This window comes from Oncorhynchus mykiss, chromosome 12 (assembly GCF_057628025.1).
Source record: "Oncorhynchus mykiss isolate SJ-2025 chromosome 12, ASM5762802v1, whole genome shotgun sequence".
NCBI classification, from domain to species: Eukaryota; Metazoa; Chordata; class Actinopteri; order Salmoniformes; family Salmonidae; genus Oncorhynchus; species Oncorhynchus mykiss.
This window is the reverse complement of record NC_143033.1, coordinates 57,886,234-57,898,141: the sequence shown is the minus strand read 5'-3', so window position 1 is coordinate 57,898,141 and position 11,908 is coordinate 57,886,234. Positions and strand designations below refer to the sequence as shown.

At 47.9% G+C, this 11,908-nt stretch overlaps 1 protein-coding gene across 4 annotated transcripts in view; it reads left to right on the top strand.

Moving 5' to 3' along the window:
- Positions 1-666: 666 nt before the first annotated feature.
- LOC110537827 (P2X purinoceptor 1) overlaps positions 667-11,908 on the top strand; it is a 55,471-nt gene continuing 44,229 nt past the window's right edge. For 3 of the 4 annotated variants that reach the window (XR_002475681.3, XM_021624246.3, XM_021624244.3), the window contains exon 1: positions 732-1,296. Coding sequence is in view for 3 of the 4 variants with exons in the window: in XM_021624246.3 (XP_021479921.2) it covers positions 1,109-1,296 (188 nt within the window). In the remaining variant the exon portion in view is untranslated. Of the gene's footprint in view, positions 1,297-11,908 lie in introns of all 4 variants that reach the window. The other variant, XM_021624245.3, reaches the window with a different exon arrangement.

Sequence of the window (11,908 nt, the reverse complement as noted above, 5' to 3'; positions counted from 1 at the left end):
TCGCTAGTGCGCGATGAGACAAGGATATCCCTACCGGCCAAACCCTCCCTAACCTTGAAGACGCTAGGCCAATTGTGCGTCGCCCCACGGACCTCCTGGTCGCGGCCGGCTGCGACAGAGCCTGGGCGCGAACCCAGAGTCTCTGGTGGCACAGCTAGCGCTGCGATAGTGCCCTAGACCACTGCGGCACCCGGGAGGCCCCCTTTTTAAAATTCAAATTAGTAACACCCTTGTGGTGCGTTGTTGTGTTGAACTCATCCCTAAGCGACATACAAGTAACTGAATTATATTACTTTAATGGTTATGTGTTAATCAAACAGATTAACAGAATGTAGTATTTATTAATACAACCTAATTGCATTTTATTCAATCTGTTATTTATTAAGTAATTTTTGTCTCTTCCTCATACCTTGTGTAGGCTACCCCTACCAAAAATCAACACAATACTATATGAAACATCTGTATTGGAAAGCGAAAGAAGCAGGCAACATGAAGTCCAAGTTCATCTACTTCATTCACATGGCAGAATACAATAGAACTCTGAATTGCGTGAATAAAACAAAATATTTTAAACAAAACACTCACATGCATTATACTGTTTTTGTAGCCTAAGTTTAGGTCAAGCATATGTCCGTGCTATCTCTGTGCACCACACAGGAAGACAGTGTCAGGGGGAAATGATTGCATGGTGTGAGAAGGATGTAATGTTTATTATGTCTGTGACAGATGTTGAATGATCTGATAAGTAGCTAAGTGAAGAAGTCGTTTTTTGACTGTAGAACAGTAACTAACACCTTGGTTTACAGGAAGATGATATAGTATTTGTTTGTTTTGGAGAGTGGGAAGGAGAGAGAAAGAGGGAGTAGAGTAGAGAGCGAAAGAGAGGGAATGAGAGGGCGTGTTTGAGAGGTAAGGGTGACAGAAAGAAACTTGACTGTGAGGAGAGTCAGAGAGGGAGAAAGAAAGAGTGAGTGAGAGAGAGAGGAGGAAGTCTAAGTGAAACTGAAACATGTCAGCTGTTGGGTAAGTGAGACTGAAGAAGAAAAATAGGTAATAGAGAAAAGGTGTGAGAGACAGAGAGAGAGAGAGAGAGGCAGGGTCAGGGTGTATGCATGCCAGCGGGATGGAGAGACCCTCCTGTCTCTCACGGAGCAGCAAGATGAACAGCTACATCACCAACGCCCTCTCTGACTTCTTCTTCAAGTATGAGACCCCCCGCCAAGTGCTGGTGCGGAACAGGAGAGTGGGGGTCGTGTGCCGATTGATTCAGCTGGGGGTCCTGGCTTACATCATCGGGTAAGACTCTTTTAAAGGATTCTGTTATTTACCGGGACTCTACAGGCATGCAAACTTAGAGTGGAGCGTGGTGAGCATGTGAGTTAGTGTGTGAGCTTGTCTGTTGCAAGTTTCAGCAAGACTGAGTCATTTCTCCACTGCAAAATGCATGACCCAGCTTTCATTATTTACATTCAATTGCTTGTTTGTTGAAATGTCAAAATGTGTGTAGTGGAGATCTTTACAATGTAAAACACTACAAAGTAAAATTCTACAGATATCACGAGATATCTGACCAAATTAGAAAGTGATATTTAAAGATGCTGTCTGGAATCTTGAGCACTGACAAATTCGTAACATATAGTACAAATCGCAAAGCAAAAATGTATACATAACATATACAAAATGGATGATTTAGCACACAATTCTGCACAATTTTCGGGGACAGTTTTTGCTTGTGAGCGCTACTTTGAAAACTACTGTCTGAAATTATACAAAACCTTTAGAGCACCACTATATTTAAGGGTGATGACTTCATAATGCAAATATAACTATTTTTTGGCATACAGGAGGGATGTATGTATGGAACCTTCTTGTGGATGGATCTAGTGACATCTGGGCTAATTCAGGTTTGATATTTAGGGTGAGGAGTCTAATGAGTTTAATGACCAGGGTTGGTGGAGTAACGGAATACATGTCCATTACATGTCCATTACAAAAACAAAAAAAATCTAATCTGTTACATTACTAGCAAAAAAAATTTCATCAGATTACTTCTAGCATTACTTTAAATTTCAGAAACCATGTTTGCGAATTTTTTTTATTGACACCTTTCTGTTTTCTCATTCAAATCAGCATTGAAAAAAGGCACGTTTAAGTTTGTTCCACCTGAGCAAGTCTGACCACAAGTCAGAGACCTCTACGATGACACACCAAATGAGTTTGATGGATTACAGAAAAAGAGCAGGAATAGGTTTTTGTAGGCTACAATCCAAGCTATGTCTTCCAATGTTGCGACTGCTATCAGCCTCCAAAGATGATCCAACTTGGATAAACGTTTGGAGGTAAGGGAGTGGCCGAAATTGACACAATTGTTACCCGGAGGAAAATGGGGAAGGGTCATGTTTTTTTCAATTTCAGTCTGGGGGAGGGTTTAGTATTTTTTGATTTAGTCCAGGGAAGGTCATGTAATTTGTAATCGATTAACAAACCTAACACAATCGTAAATATAAGCTCTGGCGGTGGCACTATAGGTTCAGGGGTGTGTCGGATTTGAACGATTCAAAGCTCTACTGAAAGAGGACATCTAGCGGAAGAGATAGAAAGTGTCCCCAGAATCATAACTGGTTGGGAAGGGTGGGGGCCATGACGTCAAAGTTGCTCCAACTTTCATGGCCACAAAAACTAGTTTGGAAGAATGCCTGCCCTGTGAGTTCTGCTATACTTACAGACATAATTCCAACGGTTTTAGAATCTTTAGAGTGTTTTCTATTCTATTTGCATATATTAGCAATTTTTGACAGATTTTTTTTCCAGTTTACTAGGGGTACCCAATCTCTCCAAAGGGGGCGTATGTCTGCCATATCCTTAACAGGTTTAAAGCTAGTGAGGGAGATAAGTGTTTCCAGTTTCAGAGATTTTTGTAGTTCGGTCCAGTCATTGGCAGCAGAGAACTGGAAGGAGAGGCGGCCAAAGAAATAATTGGTTTTGGGGGTGACCAGAGAGATATACCTGCTGGAGCGCGTGCTACAGGTGGGTGATGCTATGGTGACCAGCGAGCTGAGATAAGGGGGGACTTTACCTAGCAGGGTCATGGTAGATGACATGGAGCCAGTGGGTTTGGCGACGTGTATGAAGCGAGGGCCAGCCAACGAGAGCGTACAGGTCGCAATGGTGGGTAGTATATGGGGCTTTGGTGACAAAACGGATTGCACTGTGATAGACTGCATCCAATTTGTTGAGTAGGGTATTGGAGGCTAATTTGTAAATTACATCGCCGAAGTCGAGGATTGGTAGGATGGTCAGTTTTACAAGGGTATGTTTGGCAGCATGAGTGAATGTTGTGAAATAGGCTTTGTGAGCTTTGTTGTGAAATAGGAAGCCAATTCTAGATTTAACTTTGGATTGGAGATGTTTGATGTGGGTCTGGAAGGAGAGTTTACTAGGTATTTGTAGTTGTCCACGTATTCTAAGTCAGAGCCGTCCAGAGTAGTGATGTTGGACAGGCGGGCAGGTGCAGGCAGCAATCGGTTGAAGAGCATGCATTTAGTTTTACTTGTATTTAAGAGCAATTGGAGGCCACGGAAGGAGAGTTGTATGGCATTGAAGCTTGCCTGGAGGGTTGTTAACACAGTAGAGGTCCTGGATGGCAGGCCTCTGTGTAGAGGTCCTGGATGGCAGGCAGCTTTGCCACAGTGATATACTTGGCCGTACGCACTACCCTCTGAAGTGCTTTGCGGTCGGAGGCCAAGCAATTGCCTTACCAGGCACTGATGCAACCGGTCAGGATGCTCTCGATGTTGCAGCTGTAGAACCTTTTGAGGATCTCAGGACCCATGCCAAATCTTTTTAGTTTATTGAGGGGGAATAGGCTTTGTCGTGCCCTCTTCACGACTGTCTTGGTGTGTTTGGACCAATCTAGTTTGTTGTTGATGTGGATACCAAGGAATTTGAAGCTCTCAACCTGCTCCACTACAGCCCCGTCGGCGAGAATGGGGACGTGCTCGGTGCTCCTTTTCCTGTAGTCCACAATCATCTCCTTAGTCTTGGTTACATTGAGGGATAGGTTGTTATTCTGGCACCACCTGGCCTCCTCCCTATAGGTTGTCTCTTCGTTAATGATGGTTTTGGAGTCGTGCCTGGCCATGCAGTCGTGAGTGAACAGGGAGTACAGGAGGGGACTGAGCACGCACCCCTGGGGAGCTCCAGTGTTGAGGATCAGCGTGGCAGATGTGTTGCTACCTACCCTCACCAACTGGGGGCGGCCTGTCAGGAAGTCCAGGATCCAGTTGCAGAGGGAGGTGCTTAGTCCCAGGATCCTTAGCTTGGTGATGAGCTTTGAGGGTATTATGGTGTTGAACGCTGAGCTGTAGTCAATGAACAGCATTCTCACACAGGTGTCCCCTTTGTCCAGGTGGGAAAGGGCAGTGTGGAGTGCAATAGAGATTGCATCATCTGTGGATCTGTTTGGGTGGTATGCAAATTGGAGTGGGTCTAGGGTTTCTGGGATAATGGTGTTGATGTGAGCCATTACCAGCCTTTCTAAGCACTTCATTGCTACGGACGTGAGTGCTACGGGTCTTTAGTCATTTAGGCAGGTTGCCTTTGTGTTCTTGGGCACAGGGACTATGGGGGTCTGCTTGAAGTTTGTTGGTATTACATACTCAATCAGGGACATGTTGAAAATGTCAGTGAAGACTCCTGCCAGTTGGTCAGCACATGCCCGGAGCACACGTCCTGGTAATCTGCCTGGCCCCACAGCCTTGTGTATGTTGACCTGTTTAAAGGTCTTACTCACGTCGGCTACGGAGAGCATGATCACACAGTCGTCCGGAACAGCTGATGCTCTCATGCATGCCTCAGTGTTGCTTGCCTCGAAGCGAGCATAGAAGTGATTTAGCTCGTCTGGTAGGCTCGTGTCACTGGGCAGCTGTGCTTCTCTTTGTAGTCTGTAATAGTTTGCAAGCCCTGCCACATCCGACAAGCGTCTGAGCCGGTGTAGTATGATTCAATCTTAGCCCTGTATTCACGCATTGCCTGTTTGATGGTTCGTCGCAGGGCATAGCGGGATTTCTTGTAAGCACCTTGAAAGTGGCAGCTCTACCCTTTAGCTCAGTGCAAATGTTGCCTGTAATCCATGGCTTCTGGTTGGGGTATGTACGTACAGTCACTTTGGGGACGATGTCCTCAATGCACTTATTGATAAAGCCAGTGACTGATGTGGTGTATTCCTCAATGTCATCGGAAGAATCCCGGAGGGCGAAGGAGAGCTTTGTACATGTCTCTGTGTGTGGAGTACAGGTGATCTATAATTTTTTCTCCCTCTGGTTGCACTAAATGTTGATAGAGATTTGGTAGAACTGATTTAAGTTTCCCTGCATTAAAGTCACCGGCCACTAGGAGCGCCGCCTCTGGGTGAGTGGTTTCCTGTTTGCTTATTTCCTTATACAGCTGACTGAGTGCGGTCTTAGTGCCAGCATCTGTCTGTGGTGGTAAATAAACAGCCACGAAAAGTATAGCTGAGAACTCTCTAGGCAAGTAGTGTGGCCTGCAGTTTGTCACAATATACTCAACTTCAGGCGAGCAAAATCTAGAGACTTCCTTAGATTTCGTGCACCAGCTGTTTACAAATATGCACAGACCGCCCCTCCCTCGTCTGTGTGCTGTTCTATCCTGCCAGTGCAGCGTGTATCCCGCTAGCTGAATAACCATGTCGTCATTCAGCCACGATTCCATGAAGCATAGGATATTACAGTTTTTTTATGTCCCGTTGGTAGGATATTCGTGATCTTACCTCGTCTAGTTTATTGTCCAATGATTGCACGTTGGCGAGTAATATTGATGGTAATGGCAGCTTTCCTAGTTGTCTTCTGCGGGTCCGGACGAGGCATCCTGCTCTTCGTCCTCTGCGTCGCTTCCTTTTGCGAATAATTGGGATGTCTGCCCTGTGGGTTGTTTGGAGAATATCGTGTGAGTCCTGCTTGCTGCTGTTGTTGTTGTTGAAGAAATCTTTGTCTAATCCAAGGTGAGTGATCGCTGTCCTGATATCCAGAAGCTCTTTTCTGCCGTAAGATACGGTTGCAGAAACATTATGTACAAAATAATTTACAAATATTGTTAAAAAAAACACATAATAGCACAATTGGTTAGGAGACTGTAAAACAGAGGCCATCTCCTCCGGCGCTATCTATGATTGTGGATAAAGAGTTACCTGACTAACAGAACAGAGGGTGTTCTTTAATGGAAGCCTCTCCAACATAATCCTGTCATGTATTGTCATATTATGTCTTGTTCCTGTTCTTTCTCTTCACTCCGTCTCCCTCTGCTGGTCGTATTAGGTTACCTCTTCCTCTCCTTCCCCCAGCTGCTCCTCATCTTCTCTAACTACCTCGTTCACCCTTTCCCACCTGTTCCCTTTTTTCCCTCTGATTAGGTCTCTATTTCTCTCTCTGTTCCTGCTTCTGTCTTTGTCAGATTCTTGTTTGAGTTTCTCATGCCAGAACCAAACTATCGTCTCGTTTGCTTCAACCTTGTCCTGTCCTGTCGGAATCTGCCTGTTCATCTGAGGCTACGTGTGATCAGGTACCTCTGTCCTCTACAACCCAGCTATTCTCCTCTGCTGCTAGAAGGGGACTCTAACCCAGCTATTCTCCTCTGCTGCTAGAAGGGGAACTCTTCTGTGATATTCAGAAGGACTTTATGTTTCATTTGTCGCCCTCTCTGCGGGTTGTTTATTTTGCCATCATATACATTTGAAGAGGATCTATGTCTTACCTGTGTTTTGACATTAAAGGACTCTGTTTTTGTTAAACCGCTTTTGGGTCCTCACTCACGTGCATAACAGAAGAATCTGACCAAGAATGGACCCAGCGACTTCGGATCCTCTCCACTCAGCCGTCGAGATCCAGGGAGCGATGCTAGGCAGACACGAGCAGGAATTGTCTGCTGCTCGACATGCCGTTGAGACCCTGGCCGCCCAAGTCTCCAACCTCACAGAACAGATTCACCATCTCCGCCTCGATCCACCGGCCACTTCCAGGGCTTTCGAATCTCCGGAGCCCAGAATCAATAACCCGCCGTGTTACTCTGGGGAGCCCACTGAATGCCGCTCGTTCCTCACCCAGTGTGATATTGTGTTTTCTCTCCAGCCCAACACTTACTCCAGGAGCACAGCTCGTATCGCCTACGTCATATCTCTCCTTACTGGACGGGCTCGTGAGTGGGGCACGGCAATCTGGGAGGCGAGGGCTGAGTGTACTAACCAGTATCAGGAATTTAAGGGGAGGAGATGATACGGGTTTTTGATCGTTCTGTTTTTGGGGAGGAAGCTTCCAGGGTCCTGTCTTCCCTATGTCAAGGTAATCGATCCATAACAGATTACTCTATTGAGTTTCGCACTCTTGCTGCCTCCAGTGACTGGAACGAGCCGGCTTTGCTCGCTCGCTTTCTGGAGGGTCTCTGCGCGGAGGTAAAGGATGAGATTCTCTCCCGGGAGGTTCCTTCCAGCGTGGATTCCTTGATTGAACTCGCTATTCGCATAGAGCGACGGGTTGATCTTCGTCACCGAGCTCGTGGAAAGGAGCTCGCGTTCTCCGTTGCCCCCCTCTCCGCATCACTACCATCTTCCTCCGCTGGCTCGGGTGCTGAGCCTATGCAGCTGGGGGGTATCCACATCTCGACTAAGGAGAGGGAACGGAGAATCACCAACCGCCTCTGTCTCTATTGCGGTTCCGCTGGTCATTTTGTCACTTCATGTCCAGTAAAAGCCAGAGCTCATCAGTAAGCGGAGGGCTACTGGTGAGCGCTACTACTCCTGTCTCTCCTTCAAGATCCTGCACTACCTTGTCGGTCCATCTACGCTGGACCGGTTCGTCAGCTTCCTGCAGTGCCTTGATAGACTCTGGGGCGGAGGGCTGTTTTATGGCATGACTGTTTTATGACATTCCTCTCAGACAGTTAAGGGAGCCCACGGCCTTGTTCGCTTTGGATGGTAGTCCTCTCCCAGGATTCAGCGTGAGACGCTACCTTTAACCCTCACTGTCTCTGGTAATCATAGCGAAACCCTTTCTTTTTTAATTTTTCGTTCACCTTTTACACCTGTTGTTTTGGGCCATCCCTGGCTAGTTTGTCATAATCCTTCTATTAATTGGTCTAGTAATTCTATCCTCTCTTGGAACGTCTCTTGTCATGTGAAATGTTTAATGTCTGCTATCCCTCCTGTTTCCTCTGTCTCTTCTTCACAGGAGGAGCCTGGTGATTTGACAGGGGTGCCGGAGGAATATCACGATCTGCGCACGGTGTTCAGTCGGTCCAGGGCCACCTCTCTTCCTCCACACCGGTCGTATGATTGTAGTATTGATCTCCTTCCGGGAACCACTCCCCCCCGGGGTAGACTATACTCTCTGTCGGCTCCCGAACGTAAGGCTCTCGAAGATTATTTGTCTGTAGCTCTTGACGCCGGTACCATAGTCCCCTCCTCCTCTCCCGCCGGAGCGGGGGTTTTTTTTGTTAAGAAGAAGGACGGGTCCCTGCGCCCCTGCATAGATTATCGAGGGCTGAATGACATAACAGTGAAGAATCGTTATCCGCTTCCTCTTATGTCTTCAGCCTTCGAGATCCTGCAGGGAGCCAGGTTTTTCACTAAGTTGGATCTTCGTAACGCTTACCATCTCGTGCGCATCAGGGAGGGGGACGAGTGGAAGACAGCGTTTAACACTCCGTTAGGGCACTTTGAATACCGGGTTCTTCCTTTCGGCCTCGCTAACGCTCCAGCTGTCTTTCAGGCATTAGTCAATGACGTCCTGAGAGACATACTGAACATCTTTGTTTTCGTTTACCTTGACGATATCCTGATTTTTTTCACCGTCACTCCAGATTCATGTTCAGCACGTTCGACGTGTCCTCCAGCGCCTTTTAGAGAATTTTCTTTTTGTGAAGGCTGAGAAGTGCACTTTTCATGCCTCCTCCGTCACATTTCTCGGTTCTGTTATTTCCGCTGAAGGCATTAAGATGGATCCCGCTAAGGTCCAAGCTGTCATTGATTGGCCCGTCCCTAAGTCACGCGTCGAGCTGCAGCGCTTTCTCGGCTTCGCGAATTTCTATCGTCGTTTCATCCGTAATTTCGGTCAGGTGGCAGCTCCTCTCACAGCCCTTACTTCTGTCAAGACGGGCTTTAAGTGGTCCGTTTCCGCCCAGGGAGCTTTTGATCTCCTCAAGAATCGTTTTACATCCGCACCTATCCTTGTTACACCTGACGTCTCTAGACAGTTCGTTGTCGAGGTTGACGCGTCAGAGGTGGGCGTGGGAGCCATTCTTTCTCAGCGCTCCCTCTCTGACGACAAGGTCCACCCTTGCGCGTATTTTTCTCATCGCCTGTCGCCGTCGGAACGTAACTATGATGTGGGAAACCGCGAACTGCTCGCCATCCGCTTAGCCCTAGGCGAATGGCGACAGTGGTTGGAGGGGGCGACCGTTCCTTTTGTCATTTGGACTGACCATAGGAACCTTGAGTACATCCGTTCTGCCAAACGACTTAATGCGCGTCAGGCTCGTTGGGCGCTGTTTTTCGCTCGTTTCGAGTTCGTGATTTCTTATCGTCCGGGCTCTAAGAACACCAAGCCTGATGCTTTATCTCGTCTCTTCAGTAGCCTCCACTGACCCCGAGGGGATTCTCCCTGAGGGGCGTGTTGTCGGGTTGACTGTCTGGGGAATTGAGAGGCAGGTAAAGCAAGCACTCACTCACACTCCGTCGCCGCGCGCTTGTCCTAGGAACCTTCTTTTCGTTCCCGTTCCTACTCGTCTGGCCGTTCTTCAGTGGGCTCACTCTGCCAAGTTAGCCGGCCACCCCGGCGTTCGGGGTACGCTTGCTTCCATTCGGCAGCGTTTTTGGTGGCCCACCCGGGAGCATGACACGCGTCGTTTCGTGGCTGCTTGTTCGGTCTGCGCGCAGACTAAGTCCGGTAACTCCCCTCCTGCCGGCCGTCTCAGACCGCTTCCCATTCCCTCTCGACCGTGGTCTCACATCGCCTTAGATTTTATCACCGGACTGCCTTCGTCAGCGGGGAAGACTGTTATTCTTACGGTTGTCGATAGGTTCTCTAAGGTGGCTCATTTTATTCCCCTCGCTAAGCTCCCTTCTGCTAAAGAAACGGCACAAATCATCATCGAGAATGTTTTCAGAATTCAAGGCCTTCCGTCAGACGTCGTTTCGGACAGGGGTCCGCAATTCACGTCTCAATTTTGGAGGGAGTTTTGCCGTTTGATTGGGGCTTCCGTCAGTCTCTCTTCCGGCTTTCACCCTCAGTCTAACTGTCAAGCAGAACGGGCCAATCAGGCTATTGGTCGCATCTTACACAGTCTTTTCGGAACCCTGCGTCTTGGTCAGAACAGCTCCCCTGGGCAGAATACGCCCACAACTCGCTTCCTTCGTCTGCGACCGGGCTATCTCCTTTTCAGAGTAGCCTCGGGTACCAGCCTCCGCTGTTCTCGTCTCAGTTCGCCGAGTCCAGCGTCCCCTCCGCTCAGGCTTTTGTCCAACGTTGCGAGCGCATCTGGAAGAGGGTCAGGTCTGCACTTTGCCGTTATAGGGCGCAGACTGTGAGAGCCGCTAATAAGCGTAGAACTAAAAGTCCTAGATATTGTCGCGGTCAGAGAGTTTGGCTCTCCACTCAGAACCTTCCCCTTAAGATAGCTTCTCGCAAGTTGACCCCGCGGTTCATTGGTCCGTTCCGTATTTCTCAGATCATTAATCCTGTCGCAGTGCGACTTCTTCTTCCGCGATATCTTCGTCGCGTCCACCCGGTCTTCCATGTCTCCTGTGTTAAGCCCGTTCTTCGCGCCCCCGCTCGTCTCCCCCCCCCCCCCATCCTTGTCGAGGGCGCACCTATCTACAGGGTCCGTAAGATTTTGGACATGCGTCCTCGGGGCCGTGGTTATCAGTACCTAGTGGATTGGGAGGGGTACGGTCCTGAGGAAAGGAGTTGGGTTCCCTCTCGGGACGTGCTGGACCGTTCGCTGATCGATGATTTCCTCCGTTGCCACCAGGTTTCCTCCTCGAGTGCGCCAGGAGGCGCTCGGTGAGTGGGGGGGTACTGTCATGTATTGTCATATTATGTCTTGTTCCTGTTCTTTCTCTTCACTCCGTCTCCCTCTGCTGGTCGTATTAGGTTACCTCTTCCTCTCCTTCCCCCAGCTGCTCCTCATCTTCTCTAACTACCTCGTTCACCCTTTTCCCACCTGTTCCCTTTTTTCCCTCTGATTAGGTCTCTATTTCTCTCTCTGTTCCTGCTTCTGTCTTTGTCAGATTCTTGTTTGAGTTTCTCATGCCAGAACCAAACTATCGTCTCGTTTGCTTCAACCTTGTCCTGTCCTGTCGGAATCTGCCTGTTCATCTGAGGCTACGTGTGATCAGGTACCTCTGTCCTCTACAACCCAGCTATTCTCCTCTGCTGCTAGAAGGGGACTCTAACCCAGCTATTCTCCTCTGCTGCTAGAAGGGGAACTCTTCTGTGATATTCAGAAGGACTTTATGTTTCATTTGTCGCCCTCTCTGCGGGTTGTTTATTTTGCCATCATATACATTTGAAGAGGATCTATGTCTTACCTGTGTTTTGACATTAAAGGACTCTGTTTTTGTTAAACCGCTTTTGGGTCCTCACTCACGTGCATAACAAATCCAGGTAGAATCAGGAATTCCCCATGGCAGCTGTCTAGGCCTCTTACTTTTTAAAATCTTTACTAATGACATGCCACGCTTTGAGTAAAGCCATTGTGTCTATTTATGCAAATGACTTAACACTATACAAGTCAGCTACTACAGCGACTGTATTGACTGCAACACTTAACAAAGAGCTGCAGTTAGTTTCAGAACGGGTGGCAAGGAATAAGTTATTCCTAAATATTTAAAAAAACTAAA